At 35.4% G+C, this 20,092-nt stretch overlaps 1 protein-coding gene across 1 annotated transcript in view; it reads left to right on the forward strand.

Annotated features, from left to right (window-relative positions):
- Positions 1-20,092, forward strand: part of LOC150098133 (NBAS subunit of NRZ tethering complex-like) — a 1,063,858-nt gene that overhangs the window by 607,665 nt on the left and 436,101 nt on the right. Inside the window, exon 32 of the mRNA XM_090406267.1 lies at positions 6,129-6,241. Within this exon, the coding sequence (XP_090262393.1) occupies positions 6,129-6,241 (113 nt within the window). The remainder of the gene's footprint in view (positions 1-6,128; positions 6,242-20,092) is intronic.

A 20,092-nucleotide genomic window follows, 5' to 3' on the forward strand; every position in this document is an offset into this window, starting at 1 on the left:
TTCAGTACATTTGGTTATAAAATTTAATTTGCGATGTTTAAAATTTAATTAATTATTCTTCAGCCAATTATTCAACACTTCATCCAAGTTGCAGAATGAAGAAAGATTAAAAAATGTGTAATAATACTAATACTTCACCTAATCATGTAACCACTGAAAATAAATGAATATATATACCCTCTATATATAGACACTTTGAAAGTTTCAAAAACTGACTGGAGAGCTTATGGGAATACAATCTTTGGCATTGGAGTTGCCTTAGCTTGCACTACTTAAGACATCCATATATTTGCCTTTTATTAAGTTTTGATTATGGTTTCACTGGCTTCACAGCTTTTTCAAACTGTCAGTTGTCATTGGAGATCAGGCAGAAATCTTAAAATGATAAGTACCTTCATTCGATCCAAAGTAATTCTGGATCAGAGAATTGGATTTTTTATAAGTGAATAACAGTAAAATTTTGCTTTGCCTGAATATAATAAATCTCAAATTTTTAAGTATAGAGCTGAGATTTGAAATAAGATGCTTCAATAGAGATGCTTCAATTTGAAATAAGATTTTGAAAAGGAGGATATTATGGATCCATCCATATTTTATAGCCAAGTATAGAAATAAACTTAAAATTTTCAAAATTTTACCAGAGTTTCTAAGAACATAACCTTCTCATGACCTTTCTTCCTAGCAAATTTTCAAAAGTAAGAAAATTTTCTACATTTCTTACTTTTGTTTATTTCCACAATTTGCTATGAAATGTAGATGTATCTGTAATATTGTCTATTACAGTATCTTATCTAAGACAAATAATATAGCTTCTCAGTTCTCTAGTTAAAATTTTTTTTTTTTTTTAGGAAAGTTAGGAAATTATTTACCTTATTTAGTTATCTTACTTATTATTATTTACTTAGTTAGCTTATTATTTACCTTATTTAGTTATCTTACATTAGCTACTAATGTAAGATAACTAAATAACTAACTTTTAGAATTGTCTGTTATTGTTTAATTGTCATTATATGATCCTGTACTAATAATGCCTATGATATTTAACCAAGAAAGTTTACATTAAATAAGTTTGTATGTGAATTTTCTCCAATTTTTATTATTATCAACATCTGACCTCCATGGATTCAGAGACTCATCCAACCACTCTCCATGCAAAGAACCTACTTCTTGCTCCTCTGCTCACACCCTCCTTATACAGTTTCCAGCCATGATCTCTTATTCTACCCATTGTTTCTCTCCCATTCTATGAAAAATCTCTTCCATGTCGACCCGATAACAAACCCTGACTAGCTTATATGTCCCAGTCATATCCTCCCTCTTCCTCCTATTCACAAGGCTCTGCAATTTACATTCTCTCAATCTGTCCTCATACTCCACTTTCAAAGATCATTGTGAATTTCAAAGACCACCATTGTGAATCTTCTCTGGACTTTCTAACATATCCTCATCACCATGAAACCCAGCAACTAAATCTGTGCACAATAATCCATATGAGACCTGATCAAGGCCTTATATAATGGCATCATAACCTCTTTATTTCTGCATGTCAGGTTCCTCTGTATCATTGCCATTATCCGATGTGACGTCTTCACAACTTGTGCAATGTGGCCTCTGAATTTCAGGTCCTTGTCCACCATCACTCCTAGATTTCTGATCTCCTCTAGTTTAAAGTTTCCTCACCAAGTGTATACTTTGCATCCCATTGTTGCTTACCAAATCTCAAACCTTACATTTTGCAACATTGAACTGCAGTTCCACTTAACTGCCCATTCATGCAATCAATTCAGGTCCTATTGTAAGGCCATGACATCCACTTGGCTCTGCATTGCTCTTCCCTGTTTTATATTTTTTTTAATAGTTTAATATTTCATTATGCATCCACTGAGAGATCACTTATGATGAATTTAACTTTCTGACATAATTTAGTTACAGCGATGAATGAGCTTTTGTTTTATTGAACTTGATATGTTTGAAGTCTGTTGTTTCAGGCTATTGAAACTAAGTCAGTGCATTAATAAAAGGCAAATATAGGGTTGTGGGCAGAGTTCATGCTGTTTAAATAATGCAAACTAAGGCAATTCCAGTCCTGTTCTCATAACCTTACTGGTAAATTTTCAAAACTTCACTTTCCTTGTACATTTGGCTGTAAAATATAGATGGATCTATAATATCCTCCATTTTGATATAAAATAATTATTTAATTTTATAGAGAACATTATATTTAAAAAACAATAAAACATAAAATTGAGAACAAATATTGCAGTTATTTCTTCAAAGAAATATATTAATTTCTCTTGCTCTAAACTCTGAAATACAGAAAATAATCATAGATTTAATAATCAGTATGAAATTGCAATAAATTATGATGTAGAAAAATTAATTTTTCAGCATTTTTCAGAGTAACATACATCTGGTTTCTTCATAAATATATCCAGCTACCAAGAAAAAAGTCTTTCAAGGATTACATTGATGTGTAGCAAAAGAAATTTTACTGCGGAATGGATTAATTTTTTTAGCCATGGAATCCTTATGTTCGAGTGGTCACGCAAGATAAGGGATGGGTTTTTCACGATTGGCTGCATTTATTATGCCACAGGAATTTTTCATCTTTGGTCGGCTAAGTACCGAATCTTTCTACTGATTTGGCCAAAGCTGAATATCTAAAAAAATAAGCTGAATCGGTCAAAAGCAAAATGAAATATTCTGTGCATCCCTAATTTATGCAATATAATTGAAGCATTTTAAAGCTTTTCTATTGGCATCTTGTTATATGCCTTTTCCATGTCTACAAAAATTAAACAAAATTCGTTATCATATTCCCACAGTCTCTCAACTGTTTGCTATAAGGTGAAAATCTGATCTTAACAACCTTTGTTTGGCTTCAACCAGGCTTCTTGTTCTCCAGATTTCTCCACATTCCTCCGGAAGATTTGTTATCTTCTTTGCAAATATGATTGCATGAATCTCACTTCAAAACATTTAGCCAAGAAATTCCTCTGTAATTCTCATATTCATTTTTATTCCCCTTCTTATAGGCGTGAACTATGAGAACTCTGGCTCAATCATCTGGAAATTGACCTTCTGATCAGGTCTTCTGAATTATACAGTGGGACTATATTTATATCTGTATTTCAGCTTTTCTGGTTGAATGTCATTTACTTCTACTTTTCCACTTTTCAGTCTTTTGATATCTTTTTTTCTTCTTGAAGTATTGATATGTACTCTTGTTTGTCTTCCTCTTGCATATTTTCTAGTACTGCCCTGATACTGTTTATTTCATTTAACAGTCATCAAATTAAATACTCCAGACAGCTAGAATATTTTCAATTTTATATTATTTTATCTTTGTGGATTCCAAGTACTCTTCATAGTATTCTTTTTTTCCATTTCTAAGTTTTTTTTTTTACATTCTATTTCCTTAATTTCTCAATAGCTTCCAGAACATCTTGCCACCTTCCTGATATTTATCTTCTATATTCTTAACAAAGTCTTCCTGTGACTTTGTTTAGCTACTTTTACACATTGCTTAGCTGGCTTACATTTTTTTCTCTGTATTCTTTTAGGTAGATTTATTCATCTACCAACATATTTGCTAGCAATGTTTAGTTTTCTCTCCTCTTTTCCATGACTACTCTTTTACTTCCTGTGTTCATCATGGTGTTCTTTTCCTATCTTTGCAGTCAACTTTACTACCACATCCCTGCTTAGCTGAATCAGTGAATGCTTGCTTCACTAAAAAGGCAAATTTAGTGGCCATTTTTTCTTGAATGATGTTTGTGTAGTCGCATCTGAAATTGACCTAAAAGCTACTCACTGTTTTTTTTTTTGGAAAAAAAAAACAACACTTTTCTTACATACTGTTCTTTTCAGTGTGATGTTCACTTTTATCCTACTTAAAACACTAAGTGATAGGCACTTCAAATCTCAAATCTGCTGTATACTCTTGTATCCTGAACCAGCATGAAGACACTACCAACAATAGTATAGTCAGCGAGGCTTCTTTTGTTTCTTATATCTTCTCTCCTTGTCAACTTGTGTCTATCTTTATGCTGGAACATGGTGTTAGTAATGACTTAGATTATATCCTGAAAAGAAATCCAGCAGGTATTTAGTCCTTATTATTAGCCTTGCTTTTTTCCTCCAAATTTTCTTAAAACATTTCTATATGCCTGGGATTCATTTCCTACTTTTAACAAGGACCTGCCTTTCTGTTTTCTTTATGTCAACTGTCCTCTGTGATGACTCAAAAAATTCCTTCACTTCTTCCTTAGGAGAACCTTCTCTGTGAGACCATCGGTACAATAAGTTTCATTGTCTGTTGTCTGCGCGGTTAGCCTAGTGGCTTTGTGCTTCGCAACCATATGCCTGGGGAAGGAGTGTCCTGGGTTCGATTCCCATTGCCGATGTATGTGAGGAGCTTAAGGATCTTTCTCAGCCATAGCCAAGTTAGCCAGTCTTGGGCATGGACAGCAGCCCCCCCCCAGTTTATCTGGGGTTTCATACCGCAAGCAGGCAAACTGGCCCCGTGAACACATACAGATCTACAGCCATAAATACTTAACCCCCCCATGAGGGGGCTCAACTCGCCCCAGTAGGGATGGGGGGAGAAAAGGGAGGAAACTCCATATGAATAAATAAATTGATTGTCTGGTGATCTATTTTGAAGTTTATTGCTTTCTAGTCAAGAAGTGTTTGTTTTATTATAGCCTGTCGAATGCTATGGCTGCTCCTTTCTTTCCTTGATCATTATTGCTTTGATACAACATCTTATATTTATTATTTAATATAACATCATCCGTTTTAATCTCCTTTGTCGCAGTGACACTAATTATGTCTATGTGGCACTTTTCCAGTTCTTCCACAAGTTCAGTTTCAACTGATACTCTTATGTTGATGGTTCCTCTCTTCAGTTTTTGTTACATTGTGTTTGTCAACGTTTATCTGTCCAACCTGATGTAAACTATGAGTGAGAGTCATGTTTAAGTGGGAGATTGTCAGTCAGCATGGAATCTCATCATGTTGTACCATCATGTTTATTTCTAGTTTAAACCAGTAGGAAAGTACAGTATAATTTAGTCAGCTACATACCAGATTTCCGGACAATCCTTGTTCATTCAGTACCTATGGTACCTGGTATTGGGATGCACAATGTGAAGATTAAACATTAGGTTTCATGTCCGTCATTTCTCTGCATTCCTTAGAGGCTATGTGGACGTCTTCTACCAGTTGTCTAGCTCTGACTCTTAAGCAACTTTAGCAGAAAGAATATATATCATGATTTATTTACCAAGAAGTTTGTGTCAAATGAAAGTTTTTACTATGAAATGGAAAGCTTCTTTCCATTCCAAATAGCAGAATTTGCACAAATTATGCAAACATGTAGAACGTGTGCCATCATGGTAATTTATGCAGCTATATCACGAACAGAATGGGTTTTGTTTCATTTCTGTACAAGTCATCATTGAAATGATGGAAAATGAAAGTTTGTACTGTGAAATGCAAAGTTTCTAATAGTAGAAATCAGACACTTGATTGGTGTGTTATACTTACATTTTCAAATAATTACTGAAAACTTGTGTTTTTTTTATCCATCATATTTAGTATAATTGTGAAAACACTTGTGAATAAATATAAGATGCTATAGTTATATTTTTTTCTGTAAAAATTATTTTAAATTATTATAAATAAAATGATTTAATTTTATTATTCATTTACTAATTTCATGCTTTATTCCATGTAACTATTTCTACAGATAGAGATAGTAATAGTCAGTATAGAAAAATGAACACACATCCATTAGTTTTGTAAAATTTATGACCCTGACATATGCTTGTGCATGGACAGTTTTTCATGTTTTGGGAAGTTCTGGTCCAGCATATTGCTGTGAGCACAAAAAATATTAATTCAACCACAATTTTTGAAGTAATTGAATCTTATTGTTTAGTGTTCTTTGTTTGTGCATTATAACTGGATCAAAATGTTATAAAATGCCATTTCAGTCAGATATACATTGTATTTGTAAAGTTCTAATCTCTTATCAATGCAGATGACTCTAGTTGACTTACAGCTTCTTTTATATACAATATACCATAACTGAACAAATATAGTCTATATTCTTCTGTTGACAGAGAATGTTTAGAACTCATTGAAGATCCTCCTGAAAGCATCTGTCAAGAGTTAGACCTCATCTCATCTCTTTCACTGTTGGAAGAATTCTCCGTTAAGATGCTTCCTTTACAAGGTAATCTTATCATTTAAAATAAAATCTAATGATCATCTTCTTTTCCATCAAGTGCATTTGGAAATGCAAGGTTGATTGCCGGAGGTCCACATATTCTAGTAATGCATTCTATCCTACCAATCATTAATTTCATGATATGTACTCTCAAGGGGTGTTGAGACTACTATGACAGCACTACATGAGTTAGTTTACATTATTATTAATCTCCTATCAACAGTTTTCCTTCAAATTAGTCTATTACTTGGCATCACTCCAGTATTGTTATATCTAACATTCCATGCTTCAACGGCACTTCTGACTGAATCAATCCACCTTGATTTTGCTCTTCCTCTGGATCTCTTTCCTGACATCCTGGCATGAAACACCTGTTTTTCTAAACCTTCTTCTCCCATTCTGTTTTGTGACCATACCCACCAAAGACTGATCCTTTACTCACACATTTTTAAATGCAAACAATGCCAAGCACCTTCTTAATATCTTCATTTTTAATATGATTCTACTATTGATGACATCTGGTTAGGCCCCTGATTTTTTTTTTCAGAACTCAGATATCTGTGGTTCTAAAATCTTTGATCAAGTGTTTCATTAATAACCCCATCTTTGAAATCCATAACTTAAAACTCATTTAACCACTGTCTTATATACTACTAGTATGTTGTTTTGGCTAATTTCTCTTTTATATAAATTTATTCAATTTGTTGTCCACATAGTGGTTAATTAAGAGTGGAGATAATGTGTGTCATTGTTTTATATCTGAATTTACATCAAATCATCTGCATTTCCTTCAGTTCGAACTGCTGACTTACAACTTAAATATATGGACTATGTCTTGCACTGTATAATGTTCCATTTACTCCATATATTGTGGTTTGAAAAGTTTTTTTTCTGGGCACTTGTTATATGCCTTTTCCAGATTTATAAAACTTAGTAAACATCCCTGTCACATTCCCATGATTTTTCAACTGTTATTGTAAAGTTGCCTGAACCCAGCTTGTTCTTCTCCAACTTTTTCGTCCACAATTTTTCTCAACTTTTTTTTTCAAATATACTTGCATAAATCTTATTATTATTATTACAGGTATCTCCATGGAGCCAGTAGCATTGCTGGAGACCCAAAATGATATAGATATCAAAATGATATCTATCATATCTCTTCTTGAATTCATTTACAGACGAAGTCAGGCAATGCATTCCACTCATTCACCACCCTCCAGGCGAAAAAACTCATTCTCACACCCTTGTTAACCACACTTTTCCTTAATTTCCAGGGATGACCTCTTGTTCTTCCATCACTATCACACAACTGAAATATTTCCCCTGCATCAATCTTATAAAAACCTGTTAGTAATTAAAATGTTTCTGTCATATCCCCTCTTCTCTGCCTATCAACCAACCCCTGCGATCTACAAGCTCTCAATCTATCAATTTTTTACATCACTCACCAACTTAGTCACTCTCCTCTGAACCCTCTCCACAACCTCCTCATCTCCAAGTAATCCAGATAACCAGACTTAAACACAATAATCCATATGCGGAAGTATCGACGCCTTATAAAGGGAATAATAACCTCTTTATCTCTGGATGTTAGTGTGTTCTCCAATAATCAAATAATCCTATCTGCAATCTTGGACAACTTAGCAATGTGTCCTCTGAACTTCATCTCCCTATCCACCAACACCCCCAATTCCCTAGCCTTATCAATCTCTTGGAGTATCGTTCCATCAATGTAGTACAAAGCTGGTAATCTTTTAATACCAAAATGCATAACTACACTTTTCCATACTGAACTGGCATTTATTACCTTTTTCCCATTTTGCCAGCTTATTTAAATCCTCCTGCAAAATCTCAACATCAGCTTGATTTTTTATTGTACTACCCAACTTTGCATCATCGGCAAACAACTGAATATCTCCCTTTAAGCCATTTTCTATATTATTTATGTACAAATTAAACAATAATGGCCCAAACACAGAGCCCTGAGGTACAACACTGATCACCTGCCTCATCCTGGACTCTGCTCCTCCATACACCGCTTTCTGGTATCTCTTCCTGAGCCCTTCCCTAATCCATATCCCCATATGCTCCAATTTGCACAACAGGATAGTATTCCAGGTATCCTGTCAAAAGCCTTAACAAAATCCAGAAGTATAACTGTGTACTTCTGGATTACATATTTTCTTTGTCCAACTCAGATGTAATTCTATTATAAAAAGTTAATAAATTTGTTAAAGGCAGGATCGACCTTTAACAAAACCATGTTGGCACCTGTGGAGTGTCATATCCTGATCTGCCCATTCTTAAATTCTGTCTTTATCCAACTTTTCCAATACTTTTACCACCACTACGGTGATTCATCTGTAATTTAAGTGCCGCAGTCTTAGAGCCAACTTTATGCAAAGGAACTACTTTGCATTCCTTCCATTCCCTAGCGACCACACCAGAGTTCAAACTTAAGTTAAATAACTAAGTAAGAGGCATTGACAATTCCTTTGCACATTCATGCAACATGTGTACTGATATTCCATCTAAACCTACAGCAGCGTTTGCATTTAAACTCTTCAATATACTAAGTACCTCTGATTTATTAACTTCAATTCTCACATTAGTTATTATTGCTGGTACAGAGATATCTTCACTTGGGTGATAGATTGGAAAAGTGTTCACTCAATAACTCTGCTATTATTACATCTTAACCAGAACACTAAGTATAAAAATTCGTCTGTAATTTTGACCTTCTGCTTTATTCTCTTTTTTGTAGATAGGAACCAGAAGGGCTCTACTCCTCCCCCCTTCCCAGCATCTAGAATTTGACCTTCTGACCAGTCCCTCTGAATTATGCAGTGTAGCCACTGCAAAAATTTTATACCTTCATATTTGAGTATTTTTGATCAAATATCATCCACTCTTTCCACGTTTTAACATTTTGTTGTTTTTACCTAAAATATTGATATTTCCTCCTGTTTGCATTCCTTCTTAAAATTTCTACTAGTGATCTGTCACTGTTTTCCATTTAATTTCAAAGTAATTACTTCAGACATATAGGATATCCATATCTTCAGTTTTCATGTCGCTTTTGTCATCTTTGATTCCTTTTGTAGTACCATTTCTTTCATTTCTAGGATGTTTCAATAACCCTTAGAATGTTTTTGACCTTTTTGATATTTATTTTCTATATTCACACCATAGTTTTCCCATGACTTTGTTTAGCTATTTTTACACATAGCTCTCTTACATTTTTCTCTGTATTCTTTTAGAGCATTTGCCAACTTATTTGCTAGGAACTTTTGGTATGCTTTCTTTTTTCTATCCAGGATTGCTTCTTTAACATCTTATGTCCACTGTAAGGTTCTTAAATGTAGAGAGAGAGAATTAGACATATATTTCAATTCAGGTTAGACTGATGTCAAATGGCTTCACAACTTTCAAAAAGAAATTTGAGAAGTCATTCATATTTAAAACTGCTTCTATTGAGAAAGTGAGCTTCATTCCACAGTATACTGTATTTAGTGTCAATACTATGCTTTGCCAGACCAGACTTTTGAAGTTTCATTTATTCAATGTAGTATTGATGTTCATTAATTCTTTTTTCCACAGAAAACGGCCTATCTGCCTAAAATGTGTCACATTACATTCATAACAGATCTAGTAAACAACAGCTAATAATAAAGGGGACATTATCTTTTGTAGATGGTAACAGATGAGAAATCTTGTTTATATGAAAACATGAAGGACTAAGGTGACACTTCTTCAAAATTCTATCAGTATAGTTCAGAGATACGAGAAATATAAGGAATTGGAACTCTACGATTTTCTGTGAATCCTTAGGTGTTGGAATATAGGAGTCAATTATCTTTTGGATTTGATGTAGATTGTAACTATTTAATGCCATTAAAGTTCTGATAGAAGTTCTTTTTGTATGTTTGAGGGAGAGGAGCATGTATCATTTGCTCTATTAATTATTGACTTGATTTTTTGAGAGGTGTGTTTTGCAGACTTTTGATGAATGGATGAATGTATCTGCCAGTAAGGGTAGGTTTCTGATACACTGGTTGATGATTGGTTAAACCAATCAGCGTCGCCTGGTTAAACAAGGCCCCCATTGTTTTCGCCAGGGAAGCAGGGCGAATAGCGAAAAGTCAGCTACTCGAACAAATCTGGAAACAAACCCCAACTCAACATTACAAGAGTTAAAGATCGGTACTATCAACATAAGAAGCATGAATGGCAAAGAAATGGAGCTAACTGATGAATTAGTTAAGTACCAGATCGACATAATAGCGGTGACTGAAACAAAAAAGACAAACTGGTGAGATCTTTATGAGCATTAAATACAAAATGTTATATTCAGGCAATGACAATCAACGAAAAGAAGGAGTAGCCATAGTATTTAACACAAAATACAAGGCTAATCTTCTTGAATGGCAGTCAGTCTCAAGTAGAGTAATGTGGGCAAATATGAGAATGGGAAACGGGACAATGAGACTTATTTGTGCCTATGGTCCCACAGAAGGCTCTACTAAGGTAGAAGTGGAGGAATTTTTTGACGCTTCAGAAAAAGCAACTGACACAATGAAAAAGGAAAAGTTGGTCCTTGTTGGGGATCTCAATAGCAGAGTATGAAATGATTGTGAGATATACAAAAATATTTTGGGAAAATTTGGAGAAAAGAGCAAAGCTAATAATAATGGCAAATATTTGTTGGATTTCTGCTCAGGACATGGACTGGTTATTACTAACACCATGTTCCAACATAAAAATGTGCATAAATTCACATGGAGAGAAGAGGCAAGGAATAAGAAAAGTCTCATTGACTATGTTATTGTTGATAGTGATATTTTCTCCCTGGTGCAGGACACCAGGGTGTACAGGGGATTTGGAATTGGAAGTGATCACTATTTAGTCTTGAGCAGGATAAAATTGAATTTCATATTGAAAAGAATAACATGTAAGAAAGTTTTAAAGCGAATAAAAGTTGAGCAGCTGTCAGATGTGAACTGTAGACTAAAATACACAAAGATTATTGAAGAAAAAAGGAAAGAGTTTGAGAACAGGAATCAAACCTTGGAGATTCAGTGGCAAACTCTGAAGAAAACATTGATTGATTCTGCCAGAGAGGCATGTGGCGAGGTTGTCTGCAAGGATAAAAAAAATCAGAACTCCCTGGTGGACACAGGAAGTTAGACAGGCAGTGAAGAAAAAGAAGAAAGCATATCAAAAGTTCCTGTCCAATAAGTCAGCTTGTGCTCTTAGAGAATACAGAAACAAATGCAAGAATGTTAAACACTATGTAAAACTAGGTAAACAAAAGTCACGGGAGGACTTTGGCAAGAATATAAAAAATTAATATCAAGAAGATGGCAAAATATTCTGGAGGTTGTAGAAGAAACTTAGGAATGGAGGAAAGAGTGCTGTAAAAGGAGTTAGAGATGATAAAGGTGACATGAAAATGGGAGAAAAAGATATCCTTCAAGTATGGAGTAATTACTTTGAAAAACTGCTAAATGAAACAAGCAGTGATGACAGCACAGTGGTAAAAAAACACTGACCAGGCATGCAATCAGGAATACATATCCATACTTGAGGTAGAAAAAGCCATCAAAGGCTTGAAATGTGGAAAGGCAGCAGGAGTAGATGATATTTGACCAGAAATAAGTATGGTGGTATAAGAGTCTTGCAGTGGCTGCACTGCATAGTTCAGAGAGTCTGGACAGAGGGACGAATTCCTGATGATTGAAGTAGAGCTCTCATAGTACCCATATATAAAAAGGGAAATAAAGCTGAATGTGAGAATTACAGAGGTTTTTCCCTACTGAGTGTTCCTGGCAAGATCTATGCAAGTATACTTGAGAAACGGTTGAGAAGAATTGTGGAAGAAAAGCTTGGTGAAGAACAAGCTGGATTCAGACCAAATAGAGGCTGTCAGGATCAGATCTTCATTTTATGACAAATAGTCGAGAAAGCATGGGAATGTAACAGAGATCTGTATTTAAGTTTTGTCGATTTGGAAAAGGCATATGACAAGGTGCCAAGAGAGAAGCTATTCAATGCACTACAGTTATATGGTGTCAATGGGGCATTATATCAAGCAATACTTAGTATTTATTTGAGTTGTAAGTCAGCAGAAATTGAAGGAAGTACAGGAAGATGGTTTAATGTTGAATCTGGTGTGAGACAAGGATGTACGTTATCCCCTCTGTTATTCATTATTTATATGGATCACATTATGAAGGAAAGTGGTATTAAACATGATATCAAAATTGGAAATGTTAATGTCAGCTCTTTGCTTTATGCAGATAATGTTATACTTCTAAATAAATCTGCTACAAGTCTGCAAGATTCTCTGACTAAATTGAATAGCTGTTGTAGTAGATATGGTATGAAGGTCAGCAATAAAAAAACAAAGACAATGAAAATAGGCAGAATCATTGAGAATGTCAACTGTGTTATGACTGGAGTACAAGTGGAACAAGTAAAACATTTCAGCTACTTAGGCACGATTTTTAGTGAAGATGGTAAATTAAATAGAAATAGACAACAGAATCAGCAAAGCTGGTATGGTGGGAAGTCAATTGAATAAATTTATATGGAATAAGAGAGAAATTAGTTGGAACACTAAATTAGCTGTGTTTGAACACTGTCTTTGAACAAGACGGTGTTCAAACCAGTTTTAACTTATGGATCTGAGAGCTAGGTCAGAAGTAAAACACTTGACCAAAGACTAGAGACTGCAGATTTGTGAGTGCTGAGAAAGATTATAGGGGTGAACAGCATTGACATTGTCAGCATCCAGGAATGCATTAGCAGAGCTAATCTCAGGTGGTATTGTCTCTTAATCAGAATGGGCAAAGAAAGATTAGCAAAACAAGTGTTCTCTGCCAGGTTGGCAGGAAAATGACCCAGAGGAAGACCAAGATATAGGTGGATTGATATGGTACAAAGTGCCTTAGACGATAGAAATATAAGATCTGGTAATGTTGGGGTCTTGACAAGTGACAGACTGATTTGGAGGAAAATTGTAGATAGGAAGTTAGTAATGATGTAATTTTTTTCATGTAGTACTATCATATCCTGTACACCTCTTTAGGGTACATGGCAGGAATTTGATGATGATGGTTGACAAAGTATACCAGAGGCTGTGTGAGTAAGAAAGTTTTCTTTTTTCCTAGAAATTGAATTCATTGGTGAAAGCTGTTGATCTGATGTAGGAAAGTGTTAAGTTCATTTTCAGAATGAGGCTAAATAGTAAAAATGAAATTGATGTAATGAAACCAAAGAGGAAGGGGGATGAATTGATGAGAACAAGGCATCATCCAAATGGTTGAAAAAATAGTTTGCCAAAGTCCAAGACAGAGGGCTATCCATGACCCTTCAATCTGTGTGTCGATCTTGTTTTTCCAGTTATCCTAATTATAACAAATTCAAAAATCTTCTCAACGTCAGGAGGGAATTTATCATATAGTAAACTAATAGTGACAGATAAGAGTGTTGGTAAATAGAGAAACAATATCAAAGCTGAGTAACATATCTGACTCTTGTATTTGAATAACCTTGATTTTTTTCAAGAAATGTGTGGAATTCTTGAAGAATTATGTGGCTCATCCAATTTCGGCAGTTAATAAATGTGAAAGAAATTTAGTATTTCTATAGGGGAGACAGTCAGTACAATTCAATTGGTCTTATTGGTTGTCCGATAAGGACAATCACATTGTTGTGAATGTAATTTGACATACTTTGAGCAGAGAAAGCTGTTCTGTGGGGGGGGGAAAAATGAATGAACATCAGCACTACACTGAATATGTGAAACTTCAAATGTCTAGTCTGGCACAGCATAGTATTGACACTAAATAAAGTATCCTGTGGCTGTCTTCTCTATAGAAACAGTTTTAAATATGAATGCCTTTTCATAGAAAGTTGTGAAGCCTTTTTTTTACATTGGCCTAACCTGAATAACAATTGTCTCCTCCAAAAGTTTGGGAGATTCTTATTTTATGTAAACATCAAAAATAATTTTGTTATTTATTAATATTAACATTAATTTCTAGCACACGACAACCATTTTTAATTGGTAAACCAATTGTTGTATGTACCTTGCATTCCTGTTCTTTGATTTGCTTGTTTTTATACATGCTGATGATGTACTGCACATCATGATGTACTGTTATTTTCGGTACCGAATATCTGTAATTTTATTAAAGTTTATTACTGTAGTTATCATGTAATTTTATTGTTTTATAGTTATTCCAAAAGATTAAATATGACACATTAATTTTTGCTCAGAGCTTCTACTTCCTTCTCATTCATAATATCTATACAAAAGGGAAATTGCAGCATTTGCAGCCAAACAAGAGACTACATATTTAAATAAGCTAAATGTTGCACCATTCCTAAGACTTTTTCACATGAGATGTTAAAATGTGCCATCACAATCTCACTCACTCACATCAAATTTTATAATTCTTTATATATTTGTAATTAATATCGGTATGATGGAGGGATCTCTTCAGGGTCAGTGATAGTTAACCAGAAGAAAACTTTGCATAGCCTTTATGGAATGCAATGAACTGAATTGAGGGGCTTCTGTACTAATGTCTAGTTCTCACCTTCATGGTGTGCTCTATTAGTATGTATCCAATGGATGCCAAACAAACGAGGATTGGCTGGCAGTTTGGGATTTAGTCAGCCAAATTGCATTCTGTTTACTTAAACCAGAAACAAACATAATGGTATGACAAAATGAAATGTCTTGCCAGCTAGGATTATGCCGAATTGTACAAATCCTGTTGTTTTCGGAGAAGAACTAGGGAAAACAGTGAAAGTCGCATCTCAGAATAAATGCATATGTAGGATTGAAGATAGGCACTGTGTAAAAGACTAAAGTATAGCCTGATACATACACTTTAGTCTTTTAGCAGTATATATCCTAGTATTTAGAACTGATAGTGCATTATGCAATTCATAGTGTTTAATGTAATTTTGGTATTACTTAAGACCAATGCTTTTTGTAAAAAAATACAGGGTTACCATAAAATAAATTTCCCTCTTTGGAGGCATCTGTAGCTAAAACCAATAAATGGAATGAAACCAAATTTTATATTGAGGCATGGGGAGATGGTTTCTGTGAAAAAAAAAATTTAGTACCAAAAGTTGCCAATAGTAAAAATTTTGGCCCTAGTGGAGCCAAAAACAAGCAGATAATTACATTAAAGGCAGATAAAATGGAATAATAACATTTCAATGGTGTAAACGGCCGCTTGGGGATGTTCAGATGCCCAAATTCTGCAGTTTTTATCTGAATGTTGACCGACCCATTCAGATAAAAATGAGCCTCATTACTCCACAATATTCTCCAAGGCAGTCATTGTCGACCTCCATTCGGGCAAGAAACGTTAGCATGAAGGTAATGTGCTTATCATAATCTGCGGTACTTAGTGCTTGCACACGACTGATCTTATACGGATAGAAGTGAAGCATTTTCTGTAAGATTTTCCAGACTGTACCATAAGCCATATCAAGTTTGCGAGCTATGGCATGAGCACTTGGACCAGTACTGGTCCCTGTGTCATCGAACACCGTAGTAGCAATGTCTGTTACTGTCTCTTCTTGCACTGCTTTCAATCCTCTGCCAGGTCTAACTTCCTAGTGATCCAGTTTCTTCAAACTTCTTAATCATAGCTCTCAGTACTACAGCTGACATAGGACCTGTATGCAGGTTATGAAGCCTTCTAAATTCCCAAAGGGCTGCTATGGTATTGCGCTGTTTAAGGTAAAACAACTTAACAAGTAAAGTATGCTGAGGCAAGGTGGGACGCATATTGAGCACAGTTCGTCAGTCATTTGAGTAACTGCCTGAACATTCCCAATCCCTTTTTAAGTGGAATTGGTGGTGCTGCTGTCATGTACACGCAGTAAAATTTGCATAATCCTTTTTACCTGCATTTACTGCAAATATTTTACTGCTTTCGGCTCCACCAGCACCAAAATTTCCCCATATTGGCGACTTTTGGTACTAAATCTTTTTTTCGTGGAAATCATCTCCCCATGCCTTCAAAAGTCTCAATATAAAATTTTGTCTCATTCTGTTTATTGATTTTAGCTACAGATGTCTCCAAAGAGGGAAAGTTATTTTATGGCCACCCTGTATATGTGCCAGTACTCATTCTTTGCTAGCAGGAAAAATTGGAGATTTAAAGAATATGAAAAGAAAATTTAAAAGGTATTTACCTATATTGTTAGTTCACAGTGAAAACATGATAATGTTTTTATCTTAAAGATAGCAGCTGTCTACTTCTGTCAAAACAGACACTTCATTCATTGCTGATTTCTTAGAAATCTTCATGCCTGTTATCTTTTCCACTGCAACAGTTCTTTGCATTCATTTATGTAATGAATATCAAAACAAAACCATTGTAATCCACTAACTGAAGCAGTGCCTAGAAGTAGGGTGGGAGGGAACAGAATTGTATCTCAACTGTTAAAAATTAGTTATACCCCAACAACGACGACAACAACAACAAAAAAAAAACCCTGATTGAAGAAAAAATATATATATTTGATAATTTAGGTAATTATAATTTGCACAGAAATAATTTTTCTGATCAATGGTCCAGCAACTTTGCCATTCATTTATGTCAGTGATTCCATGCTGTTGGATGCTGATACAACAGCATGGAATCTGTTGTATCAGCATCCAACAAAAAACAAAAAAAAACAGTCTTTGACACAGCCTTTGTAGTTAAATTTTTACTAATTTTCTCTATTTATCATGCACTTTTCTCTCATTTTCTATCATGTCACTGCTTTTTCATCTATCAGCTGAAAGGTCAACAAACTTTCAATCTACTCTTGTATGAAACATTCCTCAGACCTGTCACAATCTTTCTCACTTGCCTCTGAATCCTCTCCACAACTACTTCACCACGTAATCCAGTAGTCCAGATCTGTGATCTTTTTAAAGCCTGTATATGGGACAATAATCTCTCTAATCCCTGCTTGTGTGTTATTCAACACTACATTTCTGATGTGCTGTTTTGGCTACCTTTGCAATATGCCCTCTAAACTTCAACACGCTGTCCATAATCACACCCAAGTCCTTGGCCTCATCAGTTTCTTGCAGCTCAGTTTCACTAATATAGTACACAGCTTCTGATCTCTTTCTGAAGTGCCTCACTTTGCACTTGTCCACATTAAACTGGCATTTATGTAGGCTGTTCAATAAGTAATAAGACTATATTTATACAGAAAACAGATTACCTTTAATCGTCATCATTTACATGGTCTTTTTCGAAGTAACTACTGTGAGACTCGATGCATTTGTTCCAATGTTACGTCCACTTCTTAAACACATGTGAGAGTCGGTTTTTTGAGAGTTCTTTCAAAACCACCCCCGCAGCTTTTACACGTGCTTTGTTGCTTTCGAAATGGTGGCCTCTTAGTGGTTTCTTGAGCTGAGGAAACAGCCAGAAATTGCACGGTGTGAGATCAGGACTGTATGTAGGGTGTGGTAGGATATCTATGTTGTTCTTCTGCAAAACGTCCACTACACAACCAGCAATATGTGGCTTTGCATTATTGTGGTGCAATAAGAAGCCATTCTTCAGCAATGGATGCTTCCTTTTGATGTGTTTGATGATAATCGCTGCTGTGTTGATCATTGTCTCTGTGATGGACGTTGAAGATCTTCCCTCACGTTCAAGATCTTCCACATTTTGCCTTCCTTCCTTAAAAGTTTTATGCCAGCAAAAAACACTTGCCCTCGACATTGCTTCATTGTGGAAAGCTTTGCATATCATGTTAAAAGTGTCCGATGCCAATTTTTGCAAATGCACACAAAATTTAATCGCATAACGCTGTTCCAAGGATGCTTCCATTTCGAAGACTGGTCTCGCCTCGTAGGCGCGCCGATGAGCAGTTGCGTTTAGTCACATGACACTCTGGCACATCAGCCCGTATACGCCATCTATCAACCTCTTTTGTTAATACATACAGCAACATTTCATTATTCCACAGAAATTAATATTGTGATGAGTGGTTTCGCCACAGTAAAATTAGTCTTATTACTTATTGAATAGCCCACGTACCTTTGTCCATACTGCTTGTCTCTTTAAGTCTTCCTGCAGGATCTCTACATCACCTTCATTTACCATTGCTCTTCTCATTTTAGCAATGTTAGCAAAAAACTGAATATTTCCAAGTACTGAGTCCTGTGGTACACCACTAGTCACTTGTCTTCTCCTTGAATTAGCTCCTCCATAAACCACTCTTTGATATCTGTATCAGCCACCCTCTAATCCAGATCACCAGATTCATATCTATCCCCATTTGCTCCAATTTATGCAATACAGTTCTATGTGGAATCTTGTCAAATACTTTTGCAAAGTCTAGCAATATCACTAAATGGCAATTTCCCTTATTGAACTGCATTGTCAATTTATTATAAAAAGTAAGCAAATTACTAAGGCAAGAATATCAGTTTCCTGGTTTCCTACCTACAAGAATATCATATTCCTATCCATCCAGTCCTGAATTCTGTCTTTTATCAATTGCTCCATTACATTAACCACCACTCCTGAGATGCTGATTGGCCTCTAATTTTCTACTTCTGTCTTGGAGCCAACTTTATGCAATGGGATTGTTTTGCCTTCTTTCCACTCCATTGGCATCTTCCTATTACTGAAGCTTAAATTATTAAACAGCTTGGTCATAGGAGCTGATAATTCCCTTTTTCATTTTTATAATGCATCAGCCAATATGCCATCTGCAATATTTTAGGCATCTCCATCTCAATATCACATGACATTGATGTCACCACCTAGATGGTACTCCCCTGCAAATTGCTCAATCATTAATTCAACTATTTGATTTGGTTCTGTTACCTCCTCACTATCAGCACTTTTTAAAGTCATCCTTCTGTAGTCATTTATCCTTTTACTTGAAACATGATGAAAATGCTCATTAGGGTTTCTTTTGGCCCCATCAGCTAACTTTCCCTCAGTTTACTGGTTATAAATCTTACCTGCACCTTATACTGCTCAGTATAAGTCAGCATGTCAGCAACAGGTGATCAGTATGTCCATTTGGGCATGTTGATCACCTGTTTCTTCATGATCTCTTACAACCTTTTCTTTGTATGCAACTCCTGCTTAATGAAGCTATTCATCCATCTAACTACTACCTGATTTATCCTTCTGACTCTAGATATACATTCAGATACTGCTTTCTTCAAACACCACTTGGCCATCTCAGATACAACAACAATAACATCTCTCCCCTGCAAATTCTCATGCCATTGCCCTGCTTAAAGCTCTTTCCTCAGCTTATGATAATCACTTGCTTTGTAATTCCACACATATATCTCTTCTCTGAAAAATTCTGTATGTCTGGCAGTCTCCTAGGTCAAGACTACATGATCACTTTCTCCAAGTAGAGGGAGAGATGATCAGATCCTGCACTCTAGAACCTCAAGTCTCCTCCATTATATGTTGTCTCAGATAATTATCCCTCAGAAGCTGTATAAGTTCCATTTTCTTTTCTGCCTATAACCAATCCTCCTCCCACTCTATGTCCCCATAGTTGAAATTCCCCCATAATAATTACTCAACTTTTACTCATCATGCTAATTTGCAAGTGCATGTATCTACATCCTCCTGTATATCCTCTGGATTATAGCAGTAGTCAGTTACATATTTAGTCCTGTTGACCTCTATCTCACACCAGATAGCCTCAAATGAATTGCTTTCTGAATCCCCCCCCCCCCTCGATGCATTTCTACTCTTTTTGGCTTTCATTCCTCTGCTACCAGTAGCAAAACCCATCCCCCTATCCTGTTCCTTCTGTCCTTTCTGAAGACACCAT

This window comes from Typopeltis vanoorti, chromosome 16 (assembly GCF_054136105.1).
Source record: "Typopeltis vanoorti isolate ZY-2024b chromosome 16, IOZ_Tvanoo_1.0, whole genome shotgun sequence".
NCBI classification, from domain to species: Eukaryota; Metazoa; Arthropoda; class Arachnida; order Uropygi; family Thelyphonidae; genus Typopeltis; species Typopeltis vanoorti.